This window comes from Schistocerca nitens, chromosome 2 (assembly GCF_023898315.1).
Source record: "Schistocerca nitens isolate TAMUIC-IGC-003100 chromosome 2, iqSchNite1.1, whole genome shotgun sequence".
Lineage (NCBI taxonomy): Eukaryota > Metazoa > Arthropoda > Insecta > Orthoptera > Acrididae > Schistocerca > Schistocerca nitens.
The window spans coordinates 793,821,742-793,845,631 of NC_064615.1; the positions used below are offsets into that span (position 1 = coordinate 793,821,742).

General features: G+C 39.6%; 1 protein-coding gene across 1 annotated transcript in view; it reads left to right on the top strand.

Moving 5' to 3' along the window:
* Positions 1–23,890, top strand: part of LOC126235338 (cysteine-rich motor neuron 1 protein-like) — a 139,856-nt gene that overhangs the window by 95,309 nt on the left and 20,657 nt on the right. The window contains exons 7-9 of the mRNA XM_049944060.1: positions 11,847–12,038; positions 17,372–17,557; positions 19,407–19,520. Of these exons, the coding sequence (XP_049800017.1) occupies positions 11,847–12,038; positions 17,372–17,557; positions 19,407–19,520 (492 nt within the window). The remainder of the gene's footprint in view (positions 1–11,846; positions 12,039–17,371; positions 17,558–19,406; positions 19,521–23,890) is intronic.

The window sequence follows — 23,890 nt, forward strand, 5'->3', positions numbered from 1 at the left end:
AAACTTCAACAAAAGCCCGTACCGAGCTACCGAGCGTCTCTCCTGCAGAGTCTTCCACTGGAGTTTATCTATCATCTCCGTAACGCTTTCGCGATTACTAAATGATCCTGTAACGAAGCACGCTGCTCTCCGTTGGATCTTCTCTCTCTCTTCTATCAACCCTATCTGGTACGGACCTCACACTGGTGAGCAGTATTCAAGCAGTGGGGGAACAAGTGTACTGTAACCTACTTCCTTTGTTTTCGGATTCCATTTTCTTAGGATTCTTCCAATGAATCTCAGTCTGGCATCTGCTTTACCGACGATCAACTTTATATGATCATTCCATTTTAAATCACTCTTAATACGTACTCCCAGATAATTTATGGAATTAACTGCTTCCAGTTGCTGACCTGCTATATTGTAGCCAATGATAAGGGATCTTTCTTTCTATGTATTCGCAGCACATTACACTTGTCTACATTGAGATTCAATTTCCATTCCCTGCACCATGCGTCAATTCGCTGCAGATCCTCCTGCGTTGCAGTACAATTTTCCATTGTTACAACCTCTCGATATACCACAGCATCATCCGCAAAATGCCTCAGTGAACTTCCGATGTTATCCGCAAGGTCATTTGTGTATATTGTGAATAGCAACGGTCCTACGACACTCCCCTGCGGCACACCTGAAATCACTCTTACTTCGGAAGACTTCTCTCCATTTAGAATGACATGCTGCGTTCTGTTATCTAGGAACTCTCCAATTCAATCACACAATTGGTCTGATAGTCCATACGCTCTTACTTTGTTCATTAAACGACGCCGGCCGCGGTGGTCTCGCGGTTCTAGGCGCGCAGTCCGGAACCGTGCGACTGCTACGGTCGCAGGTTCGAATCCTGCCTCGGGCATGGATGTGTGTGATGTCCTTAGGTTAGTTAGGTTTAAGTAGTTCTAAGTTCTAGGGGACTGATAACCACAGCAGTTGAGTCCCATAGTGCTCAGAGCCATTTGAACCAGCCATTAAACGACTGTGGGGAACTGTATCGAACGCCTTGCGGAAGTCAAGAAACACGGCGTCTACCTGGGAACCCGTGTCTATGGCCCTCTGAGTCTCGTGGACGAATAGTGCGAGCTGGGTTTCACACGATCGTCATTTTCGAAACCCATGCTGATTCCTACAGAGTAGATTTTTAGTCTCCAGAAAAGTCATTATACTCGAACATGATGTTCCAAAACTCTACAACTGATCGACGTTAGAGATATAGGTCCATAGTTCTGCACATCCGTTCGACGTCCCTTCTTGAAAACGGGGATGACGTGTGCCCTTTTCCAATCCTTTGGAACGCTACGCTCTTCTAGAGACCTACGGTACACCGCCGCAAGAAGGGGGCAAGTTCCTTCGCGTACCCTGTGTAAAATCCCATCAGGTCCAGCGGCCTTTTCTCTTTTGAGCGATTTTAATTGTTTCTCTATCCCTCTGTCGTCTATTTCGATATCTACCATTTTGTCATCTGTGCGACAATCTAGAGAAGGAACTACAGTGCACTTTTCCTCTGTGAAACAGCTTTGGAAAAAGACATTTAGTATTTCGGCCTTTAGTCTGTCATCCTCTGTTTCAGTACCTTTTTGGTCACAGAGTATCTGGACATTTTGTTTTGATCCACCTACCGCTTTGGCATAAGACCAAAATTTCTTAGGATTTTCTGCCAAGTCAGTACATAGAACTTTACTTTCGAATTCAATGAACGCCTCTCGTATAGCCCTCCTCACACTACATTTCGCTTCGCGTAATTTTTGTTTGTCTGCAGGGCTTTGGCTATATTTATGTTTGCTGTGAAGTTCCCTTTGCTTCCGCAGCAGTTTTCTAACTCGGTTGTTGTACCACGGTGGCTCTTTTCCATCTCTTACGATCTTGCTTGGCATATAGTCATCAAATATGTAGTGCTGTACAACAAAATGAAATGTAGTATGTGCTAATGGCAACTACTACACAGCACTGCTGTGCAGTGTTTGCCATTAGCAGATGTTACACTTCATTTTGTTATATATCACAAAACATTTGAATGCATCAGGCACATTCATTATGTCTGTCATTTTTCCCTTCACAAATACTTGGTATGAAATATAAAACCTGTTGTTCTTATGGTCTTCAGTCCAGAGACTGGTTTGATGCAGCTCTCCACGCTACTCTATCCTGTGCAAGTTTCTTCACTTCCAAGAAATTTCTGCACCCTACACCTTTCTGAAACTGCTCAGTGTATTCATCTCTTAGTCTCCCTCTACGATTTTTACCCTCCACGCTGCCCTCCAGTATTAAATTGGTGATCCCTTGATGCTTCAGAACATGTCCTACCAACCGATCTCTTCTTCTAGACAAGTTGTGCCACAAACTCCTCTTCTCCCCAATTCTGCTGAGTCCTTCATTAGTTACACGATCTACCCGTCTAATCTTCAATATTTTTCTGTAGCACCACATTTCGAAAGCCTCTATTCCCTTCTTGTCTAAACTATTTATCGTCCACCTTTCACATCCATACATTGCTACGTTCAATACAAATACTTTGAGAAAAGACTTCCTGACACTTAAATCTATACTCAATGTTAACAAATTTCTCTTCTTCAGAAACGTTTTTCTTGCCATTGCCAGTCTACATTTTATATCCTCCCTACTTTGACCATCACCAGTTATTTTTCTCCCCAAATAGCAAAACTCCTTCACTACTTTAAGTGTCTCATTCCCTAATATAATTCCCTAAGCATCACCTGATTTTGTTAGACTACATTCTATTATCCTCGTTTTGCTTTTGTTGATGTTCATCTTATAGCCTCCTTTCAAGACACTGTCCATTCCGTTCAACAGTTCTTCCAGGTCCTTTGCTGTCTGTGACAGAATTACAATGTTGTCAGCAGACCTCAAAGTTTTTATTTCTTCTCCATGGATTTTAATTCCTAGTCCAAATTTTTCTTTTGTTTCCTTTACTACTTGCTCAATGCATAGATGAATGACATCGGGGATTGGCTACAATCCTGTCTCACTCCCTTCCCAACCACTACTTCCCTTTCATGCCCCTCGACTGCCATCTGGTTTCTGTAAAAATTGTAAATAGCCGTTCGCTCCCTGTATTTGTCCCCTGCCATCTTCGGAATTTGGAAGAGACTATTCCAGTTTACATTGTCAAAAGCTTTCCCTAAGCCTAAAAATGCTAGAAACGTTGGTTTGCCTTTCCTTAATCTATCTTCTAAGATAAGTCGCAGTGTCAGTATTGCCTCACGCGTTCCAACATCTTTACGGAATCCAAACTGATCTTCCCCAAGATCGGCTTCTACCACTATTTCCATCCGTCTGTAAAGAATTCATTTATCTCAGTGGAAGTATATCTTAATTCCATCACACCATTTCACACTGCATTCTAAATGGTAGCAATGTCTTTAAGAATAATAATTTTGATTAAAAAATGTATTTCTGACTTTCTGAGTAAATGGTGGCCAGGCAGACAAATCATCCTTACATCAACAAATAATAAGATGGTACCTTCAGTAAATAGACTGACATGACAGCAGGGTTCGTTTCTGGCACAGGGACACCAACTGTACGATAACGCAACCCACCAACGTTTCCAAAGAGAAGTACCGTACACTGTTACCATAGCACACTGTATGATCAATATAAACTTTATTATATGAATTAAATAGCATTTTCTATCCTCATTTAAATTCAATTTTAATGCACAGTATTTGTTAAGAGTTTTTTTTTATGAAGACATTAAGCTAAACATTCTAGTGCAATTACCCTTAACAGTTTGCTGAGTCATAGTTCAGTGTTGCATTTGGTATTGTTCATCACGATGAAGTGTGTTTCACACAACGTGTCACAAAGTTACCACTAAACCAGTTAGCCCAAAGTCTAATCTGAAAGCTGTGCAGATATCTAATCTGATAGGTGTGTAGATGCTGGCGTTTGGTTGCTTTATAGGGTGTAAATGAAATCTACTGTCACTGTTTCCCTATCAGTAGATAGACAGGATCTCACCTGATAATCAGTTTCCTGGACTGTGGAGACAGCCGCCTTCGTCATATGTTTCAGGGAATTGTATTGCCTATTGTCCGTTTCATAATAACTGACCACTGACGTTTAGCACATATTCTGGGAACACTGCATTACGAATGTCGGTGCGTTGTACCTACTACAGATCTAGACTTCATTTATACTCCGCAAGCCACCCAGCGGTGTGTGGCAGAGGGCACTTTATGTGCCACTGTCATTACCTCCCTTTCCTGTTCCAGTCGCGTATGGTTCACGGGAAGAACGACTGCCGGAAAGCCTCCGTGCGCGCTCGAATCTCTCTAATTTTACATTCGTGATCTTCTCGCGAGGTGTAAGTAGGAGGAAGCAATATATTCCATACCTCATCCAGAAACGCACCCTTTCGAAAACTGGACAGCAAGCTACACCGCGATGCAGAGCGCCTCTCTTGCAGAGTCTGCCACTTGCGTTTGCTAAACATCTCCGTAACGCTATCACGCTTACCAAATAACCCTGTGACGAAACGCGCCGCTCTTCTTTGGATCTTCTCTATCTCCTCTACCAACCTGGCCTGGTACGGATCCCACACTGATGAGCAATACTCAAGTATAGGTCGAACGAGTGTTTTGTAAGCCACTTCCTTTCTTGATGGACTACATTTTCTAAGGACTCTCCCAATGAATCTCAACCTGGCACCCGCCTTACCAACAATTAATTTTATATGATCATTCCACTTCAAATCTTTCCGTACGCATACTCCCAGATATTTTACAGAAGTAACTGCTACCAGTGTTTGTTCCGCTATCATATAATCATACAATAAAGGATCCTTCTTTCTATGTATTCGCAATACATTACATTTGTCTATGTTAAGGGTCAGTTGCGACTCCCTGCACCAAGTGCCTATCCGCTGCAGATCTTCCTGCATTTCGCTGCAATTTTCTAATGCTGCAACGTCTCTGTATACTACAGCATCATCTACGAAAAGCCGCAAGGAACTTCCGACACTATCTGCTAGGTCATTTACATATATTGTGAAAAACAATGGTCACATAACACCCCCCTGTGGCACGCCAGAGGTTACTTTAACGTCTGTAGACGTCTCTCCATGCCGGAATGCTGGAAACGTCTGTTTTTATTTAGTGTATGAATATTACATCTTACCTGAAATGGGGGTGACATACGGGGAAATATTGAAGAGTGCTTTTTCTAGCTTTTTTTCGGCTTGTGTCAATTTTTAAGAACGCATAAAAGTCAGACCGTAATTAGGAAAAAAATTTCGTTTTCACAGCTTAAAGATGCAGCCTTGCTCTATTTACAGGCGGATTTTCATTATATTTCTGATAACTCGTTTCATCGCTATAATGTCAAACGCAAGACGCTGCGATTGAGACTACCGTTGTAGCTATTGCGACGGAAAAGGCACTGGTGTTAAACTTGAACTTCCGTTGGTTACATCAAATGTCTGTAATAATAATACTCCGCTTGTTTGTTGCTTAAGAGTTTGTAGAGCAATTGTTTTCGTAGCTGCAACATATGCGAGACTTTGTTGGAGCGTAGTTGTCACACCAGTGCGCCGCCACTGTCGTGAAGCGCCATAAGCGCCTGCTCATCAGCGAAGAACAATTTCGTTGTGGCATTCAGTACAGCATTGCCGCGTCCAGTTTTTGTTGCGAGTAGAGAGGAATAATATGATAAATTGCAAATAAATCCTCGATATGCAGGCAGCTCATAATAAATGAACATTTGTATAGTACATTTCAACAGTAAATGGAAAAGTCGATTAGCTCGAATAAATTCTGCAGCAAAGAACGATGACTTAAATAAAACCGCCCTTAATCGCGTTCGCTGCTGGCTGACGTCTCCCTGCTGCTGTTGCAGCCGTCTACTTGGATCAGCATCGGTTCTACTGCTACGTTAAGACAGTGGGCTCTTTGTGCATAACCCTTTCCGTTCTTCATAAATGTCCAGATAAGTTCAGTGGCTTTCGATTCGCAGTGCGCTACAAACAACCACAGAAGTTTAATTTCCTTGATCGTAATATACTTTTCAAGAGGTATTCCTGCACCCTGAAGTGCTGTCGCGCGTGTTCCAATCGGCCAGCTTTAGTAAATTCATCATTTGATGTGGTATTAGATGGAAGCTCTATAGTATTGCTTTCCAACCATTCAGTAATAGAATCCTTTCTCCATTTCGTAGATGGATTTCATGATACTGGATTTATTATCGTGTGATATGGAGCCTGATCTAAAAAATGGCATACCTTTTTGGTAATTTTTCGAGAACGCTCGTAAACCACTCTTCGTATTGCGTAGAATTCATTGGTTTCACACAAGCACAAGGGAACTAATTATGTTACGAGCACTCTCCCACACGAATACCTAACAACAAATGGGAGGACGATTGTTTCCTATCTGACAGGAAGCCACGATGTAAACACTGCAAAGATGAACAATGAAGTGGAAATCCTGTTCAGAGCTCCGGCAACATCGCACACGCGAGCAAGCGGCGCATAGAAACGCAAAAGGAAAGCGCTTTCTACCCACCCACCCCCTCCGAACCATGGACCTTGCCGTTGGTGGGTAGGCTTTCGTGCCTCAGCGATACAGATAGCCGTATCGTAGGTGCAACCACTTCGGGGGGGTATCTGTTGAGAGGCCAGACAAACGTGTGGTTCCTGAAGAGGGGCAGCAGCCTTTTCAGTAGTTGCATGGGCAACATTCTGGATGATTGACTGATCTGGCCTTGTAACACTAACCAAAATGGCCTTGCTGTGTTGGTACTGCGAACTGCTGAAAGCAAGGGGAAACTACAGTCGTAATTTTTCCCGAGGGCATGCAGCTTTACTGTATGATTAAATGATGATGGCGTCCTCTTGGGTGAAATATTCCGGAGGTAAAATAGTCCCCATTCGGATCTCCGGGCGGGGACTACTCAAGAGGACATCGTTATCAGCAGAAAGAAAACTGGCGTTCTACGGATCGGAGCGTGGAATGTCAGATCCCTTAATCGGGCAGGTAGGTTAGAAAATTTAAAAAGGGATAGGTTGAAGTTAGATATAGTGGGAATTAGTGAATTTCGGTGGCAGGAGGAACAAGACTTTTGGTCAGGTGAATACAGGCTTATAAATACAAAATCAAATAGGGGTAATGGAGGAGTAGGTTTAATAATGAATAAAAAAATAGGAGTACAGGTAAGCTACTACAAACAGCATAGTGAACGCATTATTGTGGCCAAGATAGACACGAAGCCCACGCCTACTACAGTAGTACAAGTTTATATGCCAACTAGCTTTGCAGTTGACGAAGAAATTGATGAAATGTATGATGAGATAAAAGAAATTATTCAGGTAGTGAAGGGAGACGAAAATTTAATAGTCATGGGTGACTGGAATTCGAGAGTAGGAAAAGGGAGAGAAGGAAACATAGTACGTGAATATGGATGGGGACTAAGAAATGAAAGAGGAAGCCACCTGGTAGAATATTGTGCAGAGCATAACTTAATCATAGCTTGGTTCAAGAATCATGAAAGAAGGTTGTATACATGGAAGAACCCTGGAGATACTAAAAGGTATCAGATAGATTATATAATGGTAAGACAGAGATTTAGGAACCAGGTTTTAAATTGTAAGACATTTCCTGGGGCAGGTGTGGACTCTGACCACAATCTATTGGTTATGAACTGAAGATTAAAACTGAAGAAACTGCAAAGAGGTGGGAATTTAAGGAGATGGGACCTTGATAAACTGATAGAACCAGAGGTTGTACAGAGTTTCAGGGAGCGCATAAGGGTACAATTGACAGGAATGGGGGAAAGAAATACAGTAGAAGAAGAATGGGTAGCTTTGAGGGATGAAATAGTGGAGGCAGCAGAGGATCAAATAGGTAAAAAGACGAGGGCTAGTAGAAACCCTTGGGTAACAGAAGAAATATTGAATTTAATTGATGAAAGGAGAAAATATAAAAACGCAGTAAATGAAGCAGGCAAAAAGGAATACAAAAGTCTCAAAAATGATATCGACAGGAAGTGCAAAATGGCTAAGCAGGGATGGTTAGAGGACAAATGTAAGGATGTAGAGGCTTATCTCACGAGAGGTAAGATAGATACTGCCTACAGGAAAATTAAAGAAACCTTTGGAGAAAGGAGAACCACTTGTATGAATATCAAGTGCTTTGATGGAAACCCAATTCTAAGCAAAGAAGGGAAAGCAGAAAGGTGGAAGGAGTATATAGAGGTTCTATACAAGGGCGATGTACTTGAGGACAATATTATGGAAATGGAAGATGATGTAGATGAAGATGAAATGGGAGATGGGATACTTCGTGAAGAGTTTGACAGAGCACTGAAAGAACTGAGTCGAAACAAGGCCCACGGAGTAGACAACATTCCATTAGAACTACTGATGGCCTTGGGAGAGCCAGTCCTGACAAAACTCTACATCTGGTGAGCAAGATGCTTGAGACGGGCGAAATACCCTCAGACTTCAAGAAAAATATAATAATTCCAATCCCATAGAAAGCAGGTGTTGACAGATGCGAAAATTACCGAACTATCAGTGTTGACAGATGCGAAAATTACCGAACTATCAGTTTAATAAGTCATGGCTGCAAAATACTAACGCGAATTCTTTACAGACGAAGGGAAAAACTGATATAAGCCGACCTCGGGGAAGATCAGTTTGGATTCTGTAGAAATGTTGGAACACGTGAGGCAATACTGACCCTACGACTTATCTTAGAAGAAAGATTAAGGAAAGGCAAACCTACGTTTCTAGCATTTGTAGACTTAGAGAAAGCTTTTGGCAATGTTGATTGGAATACTCTCTTTCAAATTCTGAAGGTGGCAGGGGTAAAATACAGGGAGCGAAAGGCTATTTACAATTTGTACAGAAACCAGATGGCAGTTATAAGAGTCGAGGGACATGGAAGGGAAGCAGGGGTTGGGAAGGGAGTGAGACAGTGTTGTAGCCTATCCCCGATGCTGTTCAATCTGTATATTGAGCAAGCAATAAAGGAAACAGAAGAAAAGTTCGGAGTAGGTATTAAAATAAATGGAGAAGAAATAAACACTTTGAGGTTCGCTGATGACATTGTAATTCTGTCAGAGACAGCAAAGGACTTGGAAGAGCAGTTGAATGGAATGGACAGTGTCTTGAAAGGAGGATATAAGATGAAGATCAACAAAAGAAAAACGAGGATAATGGAATGTAGTCGAATAAAGTTGGGTGATGCTGAGGGAATTAGATTAGGAAATGAGACACTTAAAGTAGTGAAGGAGTTTTGCTATTTGGGGAGCAAAATAACTGATGATGGTCGAAGTAGAGAGGATATAAAACGTAGACTGGCAATGGCAAGGAAAGCGTTTCTGAATAAGAAAAATTTGTTAACATCGAGTATAAATTTAAATGTCAGGAAGTCGTTTCTGAAAGTATTAGTATGGAGTGTAGCCATGTATGGAAGTGAAACGTGGACGATAAATAGTTTAGACAAGAAGAGAATAGAGGCTTTCGAAATGTGGTGCTACAGAAGAAAGCTGAAGATTAGATGGGTAGATCACATAACTAATGAAGAGGTATTGAATAGAATTGGGGAGAAGAGGTGCTTGTGGCACAACTTCACGAGAAGGGATTGGTTGGTAGGACATGATCTGAGACATCGAGGGATCACCAATTTAGTATTGGAGGGCAGCGTGGAGGGTAAAAATCGTAGAGGGAGACCAAGAGATGAATACAGTAAGCAGATTCAGAAGGATGTAGGCTGCAGTAGGTACTGGGAGATGAAGAAGCTTGCACAGGATAGAGTAGCATGGAGAGCTGCATCAAACCAGTCTCAGGACTGAAGACCACAATAACATTGGCGCTTTATGTATATTTATGTGCATAAAAAAGCAGAAACTGTGTAATATAACAACAGAGCTTGCACTTACAATTTTCACTGTGAAAGGTAGCCACAGAGCTAGCGTTTACAATTTTCGTCTTGTTAACATCTATCATTAGGCGAACTGCAGCAACGACTAATTGGAAAGCCACGACGGTTTGTCTGCAAGATGAGTATGGTTGTATCTTTAAACTATGCAAAGAAAATTTTTCTCCTAATTGCGGTCTTACTTCTCGACTCCTCAAATTTGACACTCTCCAAAAAATTATCGGAAAAACACGCTTTCTCTTAAATATTACGACGCATACCGCCCCTTTTTAACTAAAATGTAATATTCATAGACCAAGTAAAAGCAGACATTTCCATGATTCAGTCAAGGTATGACATATCGATTTACGTCATGCGCTGTGATCAGAAAATGAGCTTAAAGTCAGAGATCAATCATTATTAAATGGATAGTGGATAAATGACTTAATTAATGAATGGAGCGGGAGGAAATCTGCAGTCCAATAATTCACACTCAAATAACAACTGGGCTCTCTCTGTCCTAGAACCTGTTCATTAAGCCTAGTTTACACGACAACATTGGGTTGCGCCACTCGTTGGGTGGAATGAGTTGCACACAAATGGTTTCATGTTTGTTCGTAGACACGACGCCACCAGTATACACTTTAGTTTCGTCGCTTTCAGGGTCTATGAGTCGTGTCTGAAATGAAAGTTTTGGCAGCTGCACGTAGCACGAGTTGTGATGGAGTTAAATTCAGTTGAGTGGAATCGCTGCATAAGAAAAAAATAAGAAACGTGTTTCGATTCGTGACTGGATGAAGAACACACGTCAGCTCGGTTGTTCAGCATCCTTGCTGAAATAATTTATAATGGAAGATCCAAGAAGTTCTTTCAGTTATCTTAGAATGTCGCCAGAACTGCTCACGTTTCTTCTAAATAGAGTTCATTATGCGGTAAGGAATAAAGATACTGTAATGCACGAAGCACTGTTGCCAGAACTGAAATTACGTACATTGCATGCATTACAATCGAGAACACTCGGCATGTTATAAGATGCGGTTTTAGTTGGTGATGACACTTTTTCATAAACAGTAATAATTATGAACATTAACAGCAATAATTATTCGAAGCAGGGCGTATTAAGAAGAGAATAGTTTGCAAACGAATCTCTTGAAAATAGATCTGTACATTGGCAATATTTCAAAATTCTAACATATGTAAATGGGGATCACTGTTGCGACGAATAGATGAATATTGAATGGAGAATGCAGCTTCTTGATTTGTGTATCCTTCCCTCCTATCCACAATATTCCTTAACAAGGGAGTCGACCAACTCAAACAACGGGATTTTAGTCTTGTAGACGAGAGCATTGCCACATCTAGAATTACTCGCTTGTATTTTCTTAATTCAGTCGTATATGTGCTCCTAACCCAATAAATTTTTCCCTGCAGCTCAGACACTGTCAAACCATCAATGTTCTGATCGCACATGACGGTCACAGGAGCAGCAATATGTTGCTTATTTTTGTAGTCTGCATCACTGAAATCCCACAAACACCTATGCAAAGCATAGATATCCGAAAAGCGAATATTATTCTCCGTTCCGCCACTTCATATTTCAGTTTGTCTACATTCTACGAACACACATAACCTCATTACTCATGCAATTAGTGTCGCCAAAGTTGGAAGACTAGTTTCACCAACGAGTTGCGCAAACGCGCGGCGCGCATGCGCAGTGGCCGGTAGCATAGTTGCCGGTAGCCTAGTGTCGTGTATTATAGGCGTTTTAGTATGCCCTTTGTCAGTCCACCTGGGGGCGTCATTTATTGTGAACAGTTTTCTCAGTCCAACATACTTGGTTGTTGATTTGTTTGTTTATTTTTGTTTTATTCATAATATTTTATTTCCTGGGTATGTTGTTCTTGTACGTGTGTGGCACTTTTCTCTTTACTGTTACAGGTACAAACTATCAGTGTTCATGGAATAATGAATGGAAGAAGAATGGCACAGTATGGTCAAAGGATGATTGCACTGTCTGCAGATGTGAAGATGGTATTGTTGTTTGCACTGAAAAAGAAGTATGTCCTGAGATACCTGCTTCATGCCCTGAGAAGCACACACCAAAAGGAAAATGTTGTCCAGTTTGTCTGAGTAAGTGGAGTATGCAGTTCCACTTTGAGAAGATTTTTCGACACAAGTATCGTAGTCCCTCCCGCCCCCCCCCCCCTCCACCTCCCACAATTTTTCCACAGAAGCAACTTATCGTTCACAATCTCCTTCACACACTAGATGCCATTCCTTCGGCACTTGGTAAGATATTTAAAAGTAAATAAAAAATCAAGTGAGCTTGTAAATGAGTTGTTTTCATTACTAATTATGATAAACTCTGTGTAAAATTTTGCACTAGAGGCATCCCTCTCAGCTTGACACACCAAGCGGACACTTGTGTCGCTTGGGCCTTAAACTGGCCCAGGGAGTATCATACCTATTACAGTAGGTATTCCTTCTAATGTTTGTTTGTCTTTAACAGGAGACTAAAGTGTCACCAATTTCACACTTATTGATGGTAATTGCATTTACAACTTTGGACAAATGCACCATCATTTGATGTGTATAAATTTGAAGTGTATAAATTTCATTGTCATCATCATCATCATTATTATTATTATTATTAAAACAATAATAAATATTAGTATTATTAAATGATAACTGTTACCAAAGAGGACTATTACTTCTCTCCTGTTTTTTTAGCTCCTGTCTATTAGCTTTAATTTCCCAGAATTTACAGCTAGTAGTGAAATAGTCAAACTAGAAAAATAAATAAAGTTTGCTGATAAATATAATCTACAAAATTCTCCCTCAACAAACACACTGGTTAATTACAGAGCACCTTTAAATATTGTTGTAAGTATTCAATGCCTTACAATTAATCCTTCTCACACACAACTGTTTATATAATATACACTAACAACTGATATTTGATGATCCAACTGTGTAACATACTAATTAGATGTGCTGTTTATGTCGTTCTTCAAAGGCCAAAGACATCTACCAGAGTATATATAGCCAGTGAAAGCAACATTAGCATACAACTGTTGCTCACCCAAACTGTCATTACCAAACACTAGAAATAATATTTTACATCTGTCTGCAGCTGTTGGATTCAATCTTAAACAACATTAAAGGCAAGCACATAGCTCCTTCAAATTTGCCATTACGGAACCACAGTCTCAAGCAAAAATGATGATCAGAGAACAATTAGAAACAGACATTCATATCTACACCAAAATTTGTAATCATACTGATTTATGGAGAACATGTGAAGCTCATCTTAGCAGTGTTCAGTTACATATACTCTCATCAAAAAAATATATTTTACATCATGTCATAGCTGTCAAATTCAGGAAAAGTAAGTATAATTTTGCAGAAATGATCTGACAGGAAATGTATCCCAATAGTAACAGCCTGGAAACTGTAAATCACCAATCACTTTTGCACAGTTTACACTGAATGAAATTCATATGCTGTATCAGTTGTTGCTTCTTTATTAACATTTAGAAAGAACAACCAGTGAAACCCCATTAAACCATTCAACAGTCTGTGCTTCTAAGATGGAAAAAATAAAATGTCTTTGCTCTCGTGTCAAAGGCGGCAGGAAAAGACGTCTCTGTGACGAAAGTGCTCTGTTATGCCGCAGGTTCTAAAGCCAGCCATGTCAGCTCAGCCAGTTTATTGATGAGACTGAAGAAAGTTATTACCATATTATACAGTAGTACGCTGAGTTAGCAGTGGAAAAGCTCTGATGCCATTTTTTTAGCTCTGAACAACAATCAAAATTTTCTTGAATTAAAGGATTCATCCTCTAGCTGAGTTACAGAACAGTGAGCGGCTCCCTTCATGATTTCCCATGAGAAACAGAAGAAAAGTGAAGCAGAAAGAAGAAACTACATAAGGTTAAAGAATAACTACAAGGCAGAAATTAAATCAGTCAAGTGCAAGGCGAATGATGATTACATTAATAAGTACCAAAATAAATGTAAAGCAGCTTGGACTGTTGTCAAGACTCATCCGGGTAGAAGTAAATATGTTAGCAAAAATAATTCTTGTAACTCTGGTATTATATCAGATAATTTCAATATATTCTTCATTAATGCTGGCAATGTGAATAAAACTGCTGCTACAGAACATAGCCATAAACAAGGCAACATCCAAAACTCAAATCATGGAAACTTCTACCTACAGAATTTTGAAAATGTGGTTCCTGTCTGTAAATGGGAAGAAGTAAAACTAAGCAGTATTACAGCTGCAACAGAAAAATTAAGCTTCTCAAAATTGGAAGACATTTATGGTCTCAGCAATTTTGTGATGAAAAGAATTGTGGATGTAATAGCACATCCACAATGTTCTTTTATAAACCAGGTGTTTGTCAAACACTGTTTCCCCTCATCCTTAATAATGACAGTTATTACTCCTGTGCGCAAAAAAGGTGACAAATCTTGTCCTAATAATTACTGCCAAACCCGTCTTGTATCCATCCTGCCAAAAGTAGTGAAATATTGCATACAGTTCCTAATCAGTGAACATCTGTCTGTGAATAATATTGTTAGTGACTCACAGTATGGCTTCAGGTTTGGCTTGTTAACAGTAAAAACAGATGAAAATATTGTTTCGTTTATACTATTAACATTTGAATCAAGATTATCTGTTAACACTATCCTCGAGGATCTCAGCAAGGAATTTGACTCTGTCAGCCATTGAATTCTGCTAGGAAAACTATATTGCTAATATTTTAGAGGCTCTGAACTATCTCTGATCATATCCTATCTGAGTGACAGAAAACAAATTGTGCAATTCAACTATTGAGGTCAAATGTCTTGGACATAAGGCAGGGTGTGACGCATGGTTCTGTGTTTGGGCCTTTACTCTTCATAATACATGTAAATGATTTGTCCAGCATTATGTTGTATAAATCCACACTCCACACAGATTACACCACTTTTTTACAGCTGGGAAACTTTTAGGAGGATTAAAGCAGGAAAGTAGGGATGATCTCAGAGCAGCCAGTAATTGGTTGCAAATCAACAAATTGCATATTAATCATGAAAAAACCTGTAACTATTCCCTTTAGTTTATGCATTAGAGATGACGGCAATATGGCAATGATTGTGCTTCATCTCAACTTCTTGGGATCCATCTTGACTCAAAACTTGAAACAGTCATACTGATTATATCTTTACTAAGTTGACATGTGTTCACATATTTGTAAGGTAAACTAAGGTTTCGTGTTAGTGATAAGCTATTGGTCAGTGCATACTATGTCTTTCTCCACACCCACTTAACATACACCATTTTGTTATGGGAGAATTCCCCTGAAGCAAAATAAATTCTCATTTAGGAAAAGAAGGCAATCAGATGCATCTGGGGACTCAGAAATAATGAGCCTTGTAGACCATATTTCAAAACAACTGAAAATACCAGCTATAACATCCCTCTTTATACTAAGCTGTTTATACATAAAAAAGAATGTCAATACAGTTACAAACTACTACAATCTGTTCATCAAACTAACATGTGCCTGAAACAGCAAATTGATCTCTTAAGAAAACTCAAGATAGTTACAAATACACTCTAAGACCAAAGAAATGATATACCATGTAGGAATTATCTGAGTGGGATGGAAATCGATAGATGTAATGCACATGTACAGACAGACAAATGGTTACAGTTGTGCATTAAATCATCAAAATCCTGATCTGTATGGGGGGGGGGGGGCCCTGTCCACTATGCACCAAATGTACCCTACCTGGGTAAAGATCTGTCAACCTTGCTGGCCAAGGTAGGGTTGCCGAGCAAGAAGACAAACAGTAGAGACTCTTGCCATCTGCAAGTGGGCATTAACATTCTGAAATGTAACCTCAGGATGGCTTGCCATGAAGGGCAACAAAATGGGGTGTAGAATTTTGTTGACATACCGCTGTAGTGTAAAGTTGTCACAAATCACAACCAAAGAGGTCCTACTATGACAAGAAATGGCAGCCCAGACCATCACTCCTGATTGTCAGCCGATATGGCAGGCAACAGTCATGTTAGTATCCCACCGCTGTCTCGCACATCTCCAGGCACATCTTTGGTGATCATCAAAGATCAATTTGAAGTGCAACTTATCATTGAAGACAATTCTACTCCATGCCAAAGACATGTCTGGAGAGGCCCTAACTGTGGGATACCAACCTGACTGTCACCTGCCATATGGCCTGACAACCACAAGACATGATCTAGGGTGCCATTTCTTTTCATAGCAGGATCCCTTTGGTTGTCATCCACAGCACACTTACAGAACATTGGTACCTCTGTGAAATTCTATGCACCATGTTACTGTCCTTCATGGGCTTATATTTCAGCAAGATAATGCCCGCCCTGACACGGCAAGATTTTCTACTGCTGGTCTTCAGGTTTGCCAAATCCTACTTTGGCCAGCAAGGTCATCGGATCTTTCCCCAATTGATAACGTTTGGAGCTTAATGGGCAGGGCCCTCCAACCAGTTCTGGCATGCCCCGATTAGACAAAATTAGGCACTACATCCCTCAGGATGACATCCATCAACTCCATCAATCACTGCCAAGCTGGATACTGTTTGCATAATGGCCAGAGGCGGACCAACGTGTTATTGAGTTGCTCAGTTTGTGAAGCTCCTTCTCTTAAATAAATCACACAGTTTTTTCTGAAATTGTAACCATTTGTTTGTTTGCAGATGTACATCAGCTCTATCGATTTCCATCACTTTCAGATAATTCCTTTGTGGTCAGTCTCTTTTTCTTAAAGCGTACATGGGAGTAAAACTATTTAACATGTTGCCAGTACAGGCACACAGTGGGTCACATAGTTCAGGTCTTGCGACAATAACAAGCAAATTTGTTGGTTGGTTGGTATGCGGGAGGGGACCAAACAGCGAGGTCATCAGTCCCATCACATTAGGGAAGGATGAGGAAGGAAGTTAGCCATGCCCTTTCAAAGGAACCATCCTGGAATTTGCCTGAAGCAATTTGACGTGGGTTTGAACCACTGTCCTCCCAAATGCGAGTCCAGTGCGCTAACCAATGCACTATCTCACCCAGTATAGTTTCATTTAATCTTAATCTTATGTAAGTGAATTCTGTATGGTAAATAGCAATCTATATTTTCCTACAGTGTTGAATATATTGCATGTATCATTTGTTGTATGATGAACAGTTTTGTACCTTGGTAGACAGTAATGATGTACAATATCACCAAATGTGTTATTTATGTGATTGTAAATGTAAGTGTGTATGTACATCACAGATGACATCAGTTGCATTTAATGGTCAAGGATGGATGATAAATAAATAGTTTTATTGAAAGTCATAATGGTTGACAGTGAAGGTATTGCAAGTGTTAATAACAAGTCTTTACAATTGAATGATTATGTATAATGTTTCCAATACCATCATTTTGCTTATTTCAGCTGACACACCTGGCTGTGTTGTTCATTCAAAGAGCATGGTCATGAAAGATGGAGAAAAATGGCAAGAGGATCCGTGCACAACATGCATTTGCACTGATGGGAAGAAAGAATGTTGGTCTTTTATGTGTGAAATAAAATGCTCAAACCCAAAACATGTAGAAAATGAATGCTGCCCCGTTTGTGAAGGTAATGAAGATCACTTAATATTGTAATATCTTTGAATTAACACTCTTTCCAGGCACCTGAAAAGTGTTATTGTAAATAGTATACCAATAATTCTTTGGTCATATCATCCATAAATGTAATATGTGCAAGATGTGGTAAATAATTTAGGAACAAAATTAACAACTAACCAAATAATAGGGCCATTGAGTCATAACAAGCACATAAACAAGGCTGGAAACTCGCTATCTTTCAAATGAATCATTTTTCAAGCTAGAGCACCAGCAAATAGAAGAGTATTTGAGCAGGCAGATAAATAAGAAGTCCCATTCCTGCATTGTCATATTACAAGACATGACAGTGTCAACTAATGTAGTTTTTTACTGCTAAAAGGATGCAAAGTATCACACAGAACCAGTTTTGAGATATTTTGGTCAGTGTGCTATATTAGTTTATGCAGCAGCATTACTGAACTTTGCAAGATGCTTTATTCGGTTGCTGCCCATATATGCAAATTTAATATGTCAAGAAGGATCCAGTCTTCAAGTAACAGTAATTAAATCTATGATAAAATGCTGTCATCTTAGAGAAGTAACCCAGATAAGAGACAAATTTGGTAGCCACCTCTGTAAATCACAAATATGTAGCACTTAGAAGGTAATGATGCCATGAGTATTACTTCCTAATTTACAGATTAATTTCTTGATTTATAGATGACTGATTACAGCGCACTCACTGCTCAGTTCATATAGCACTGTGGAGTGGCAGGTTTATATTGGTTGTGTTCAACTTTGTTCATTTGTACTTCAAAATTCAGCTAATCAAACTTCTAGCTTAATAACAATACTGATAAACAAAGCTAAAATTGTTCAGTTCAGATACATGTCTACCATGTGGAATTTTCTCTTGACAAGGAGACTAACTCTCTAAATCAACGGTAAAGTCAAGGTTACAACGGTAAATATGACACTGTTCTTTCCATCCCATCACTTGCAACATATTGTTCCAAGATGTCTCAATGGTACAGTCATACTTTTCTGTAGTCGAATAGGTTGCTTACACTTTCACAAAGTTAAATCACTGGCAAACACAAGTCACTCATCTAAGGCTAGACACCTTTTTAACCACTCATAATGGAACAAATATCATGTAGAAATAATAACTTCTCTCCAGATTCACAATCAATTGTTCACATCAAACTCCATCCACTCACTGTTTTCTGACGTATGCCAAGAACAGCGCTTCTCATGTCTATTTGATCATGGGGATTGCTGGGTTAAGTTGGCCAGTCTCAGGCACATCTGCCTTTCTGGCTTAAACAAGGTCTGTTCAGCAGTATAGAAATGGTCTTTTTTCTTAAAGTAAATCATGAACAGCTTTCTCTTTTGTGACTCTGTAATATATATGTTTAAACAGATTTGAAAGGAATCTACCTACAGTCCAAACTGCACATATTTAAATATGAAATACCAGAAGATTCAGTTTTGGGAGTGGGTCAGGAATCAAACTTGTCTGATCTGCTCTGCTTATATGAAAACACAGTCTTTAAATTTGTTAAGTATTCATGATTAAAGCACATGTATCAAATGTGCTATTTCAAATTACTGTGGCTTCCTTAAAAATGATACATAGGATGAAAATCTCAATAAATTAGCTTTATATATTTGTGTATAAAAGTAACATTAAGATTATAATCCACACACACACACACACACACACACACTCACTCACTCACTCACTCACTCACTCACTCACTCATTCTCTGCTTATCCACATCTTAATGCTTTACTATTTGATATCATTACCTGTTTCATTGTTTTGTTGTTTTCTTTTGATTAGATCACACAAAAATGTATTGCTTGAATTGTTTCAGAAGGTGAACATGCCCACAAAGTATCTCAGTGCCCAACACTTAACTGTTCGCAGTACTGCCCCAATGGACTTGAAAGAGATAATACCGGATGTCCCATATGCCAGTGCAAACAAGGTAAGTTACAGAGCCATTGTAACAGTCTTATGATAAGAAAACTCAAAGCAGAATATGTTAATAAAACTTCCTATTGATACCAATTATTATTTAGAAAAGAAAATGAATAAATTCAGAGGAGGGTCTGTTAGAGTCATTTCTGTGTAAGAACAATGTATGATAACCATGTCACTCCCCAGTATTTGGGAGACCAACATGAACTTCTTGCTTTCCAAATAACTGGGAAAAAGCTGTGACACACATAAAATAATGATACTTCAGTGAAAACCCAGGGAAAGGAGATATTACAAGCAATATTTCTGTATTGAAAGACATCACATTTCTCCCAGAGTCTCTCGGCTGCACAAAAAGTTTGATGTTTTGCAACATGACTTTTCAGAGGAAGAGATACTTTCTCTGGTAACAAAGGCAAAATTAATTTGGAGAAGTCATCCTGGAAAAGTTTGTTAGCAGCAAATTGGTTAATACTGTCTCAAGCATCTAGCAAATAAAATTCACATCCCTGGGTTGTTAAGCAGAATTTACAAATTTAATTTCATAAAAGATCTGAAGAAAGATTGAGTAACAGACTGTGTGATGAGACAATATGGTAGATGAAAATGATCAAAGAGGTAATAGTGTAAAATAAGGAAAAGAGAAGGAAAACAAAAAGAAAATGAGAACTCCAATGAACATTGGGAAATGAAGAGGCAGAAAAGAGGAAATACTCAGAGTATTGGTGAAGGAAGATAGTAAGTAACAGTTTAAATGGAAGAATGGTAGTAGCATTTATTAGCATAGTTTTTAAGTAACTGAGAAAACACTAAATGGTATTTTACCTGTCTTGTGACAGCAGTGACTTGCAGATAACCTGCATGGTGATACACTCCCAGATGTGTTCTCACCCGCATATTCTTTTCTGCAGTTTCATCGCACAATGATTGAATACAGATACCTTGTGTGTCCAGCAAGACCAGGTAGTTGTTACAAACCCACTATCTTTTAGTCAATTTTCTACATTCTTCATTTGTTATGGTTGTGTATGGCTGTTTGCACTAGCCTTATATAAATACACAACTCACTATCTGTTGGCATGACATTTCTGGTGCCTGGCCATCTTTTCCTCAGATTTGTATCTGCCTTTTCTTCTTCAACGTTATAATAATTGAGCCCAATATCAACTCATCTACTATGCATATTTCCAATTGATAAAGTCCTAGAAGCGAACTTTTTCATTAAGTGGAGTTTATATTTAAATCTAGCTTCCAAACAAATGTTGCAGACAAAGATCAGGTTCTGAGTTCCACATCACACACATTTTTAATTTGTTATTGTTGCAACAGCTTAGATTAGAGAATTTAAAAAAAGAAAACTTGCACAGTAACAAGACTGCTCGTATACAAGTCGAAGGCTATGAAAGGGGACACTAGCAAAGAACTGAGTGACTGAAGGAAATCAAGGAGAAATTTGGGAAAGGGAATTATAATTCACAGAGGAGACATAAAAATTATAAGATTTGCCAATGACATTGCTATTCTGCCAGAGATGGCAAAGGACTTGAAAGATCTGTTGAACAGAATGATGATGATGATGATGATGATGATGATGATGATGAGGTCCCATTCTCCGAGGGGTGTAGGGGACAATGCGGGAGACGTGTACTGCTGTACTAGGCAAGGTCCTAGTGGAGGTGGTTTGCCATTGCCTTCCTCCGACCATAATGGGCATGAATGATGATGATGATGATGATGATGATGATGATGATGAAGACGACACAACACGCAGTCATCTCGAGGCAGGAAAAATCCCTGACCCCGCCAGGAATCAAACCCAGGACCCTGTGCGCAGGAAGCGAGAACGCTATCACAAGACCACAAGCTGCGGACTGAACAGAATGAAGAGTGCCTTGTAAAGAGGTTACAAGATAAACATTTAAAAAAGTAAAATGGAGGGAATGGAATATATTCAAATTGAATCAGACAATGTTGAGGAAATTAGAGTATGCAATGAGACATTAAAAATAGTAGATGAGTCTCTGACAGAATAAAAATATCATCGGCAGACCTTAAAGGTTTTATTTTTCCTCTGTGAATTATAATTCCCTTTCCCAAATTTCTCCTTGATTTATTTCACTCACTCCATTCTTTACTACTGCTTTTGTCAATTGAAAAAAGCCACTCAGCCTCTCAAAAGAAATCTACAAGCCAGTGACAATTATAAGCATTGTGTGCAGTCAAGGGAAATTTGGATTACTGTCATGAACAGTCACAACTCACCCCTAAAGGTATTTGTGTAGGGACAGCCAAACGGGTCTAGGAACAACAGCTTAGCAGCACTGACAAAGAATCATACTCAACTACCACTACAGACAACACAACAGGGGGAAAGCTATTATCGAACTATCAACAGGATCTGACCTCACTGAGGAACTGTGTTTGTGAGTAGTAGCCATTCTGTATCAATTTTCTGATGCCCTTAAATTCAGATTGAAGAAAAGATACACCAAGCAGCCCCTTGTAAAATACCAGATCAATACTGGTATCATCCACCAATTAGCCAGCACTCAAGTAGAGTGTCACTAGGTGAACAATAGATAATCTGGGAGGAAGTAGAGAAAATACTGCGAGATTAAATCACTGAACCTTCAGAGAGTCCTTGGTCCTCTCCAGTGGTCCTTGTGAGGAAGAAGAATGGCACATGGCATTTCTGCATTGACTACTGAAGACTGAACAAAATCAAAAAGAAAGATGTGTATCCATTGATGCACACTGATGACTCCCTGGACTGGTTGAAAGAAGCTATGCACTTCTCAACTATTGACATGTAGACAGCCTACTAGGAAATCAATGTTGATGGGGATGACCAGAAAAAGATTGCCTTTGTAACTCATGATGGCCTCTAAGAGTTCAAATTCATGCCGTTTTGACTATGCAAGAATCCAGCCATCTTTGGACATACGACAGACAACCTGCATCAACACCTTAAATGAACGATGTGCCTTTGCTGTCTGTATGACACGGTCATTTTTTCAAAAACATTTTAAGAACATCTAAGCTGACTGACAGCGTTGTTGAAGTATGTTCAAAGTGAAGGTCTATGCCTGAATCCGAAAAAGTGCCTCTTCAGTGCCCAAGAAATAAAAATCTTGGGGCACTTAGTGAATGGCAATGAAGTCTGTCACAGTCCAGAGTAAATAAGAGTAGCTACAGATTTTTTGACTCCTCAGCACATTTGTGACATGAGAAGTTTTCTTAAATATGCTCATACTACTGGCAATTCATAAAGGACTTCTATACCAAGGCATACTACTTGCAAGAACTACTGCAGGGACAAACCGAAATTTTTTGGAACAAGGCACAAGAAAGGTCTTTCCTTGCTTTTAAGGAGGTGCTAGCATTGTATACAGTTCTAGCATTCTATTAAGAGAAAGCCAAGATGGAACTACAAACTGATGCTAGCAGTTTTTGGACAGTGTCCATTCTAGCAAAAATTCAGCAATGTGCTGGAAATGTGATAGCTTATGCCTCCAGAGTACCCTCCAAGTCTGAAGAGAATTACTCTAGAACCAAATAAAGTATCTTGCAGTTGTCTGGTGGGCCATCAACAAGTTCCAGCCATATTATTTGGAAAACCTTTCATAGTTGTGAGGGATAAAATTCTCTATGCTGACTGACTAGCTTGAAGGATCTATTAAGTTGACTGGTGTGGTGGGCACTGAGGCACCAGGAGCACAACGTCACAATGGTATACAAAAATTAAACCATACAAAAGGATGCTGACTGCTTTTCAAGGAGTCCTTTGGTATAATACTGCAGTGTGGATGGAATCTCAGTAATTTCTGCATTAAATGATGTTGCTGCTGATCAGAGGGAGATCCAGCATTGCTGAATACCATAGAAACCTTGAAAAAAGAGGAACTGACCAAGGCAAGATTACAGTTAATAGATGAAACTTTATGTAAGAGGACCTGTGATCTATGTGGTGGAAATGGTTTCTCATCATCCAAATTATCTGGAACTTGGAAGACTCTAGACCAAACCAAATGCAGGTATTACTGGCCAGGTCTCTACCACTTCATTTGACACTACTTGCGCCACCTTAAGGAGTGTCAATGACAGATGCACATGCTGCAGTTACCTCCGGGGCATCTGGTATCAATCCTGCCTGCAGCAGCAGCATTCCACTAAAGTGGAATCGACCTCCTGGGGAGGTTCTTGAGTCTGACAAATTGGAATAACTGTATAATAGCCTGTACTGATTGCCACACTTGCTATGCTATCACCAAAGCTGTGCCAACTGCTGAAGCTCCAGAAATAGTGAAGTTCCTTGTAGAAGACATCATTCTGAAGCAAGGAATACCCTGGGAGATAATCTCTGATCATGGAAAAATT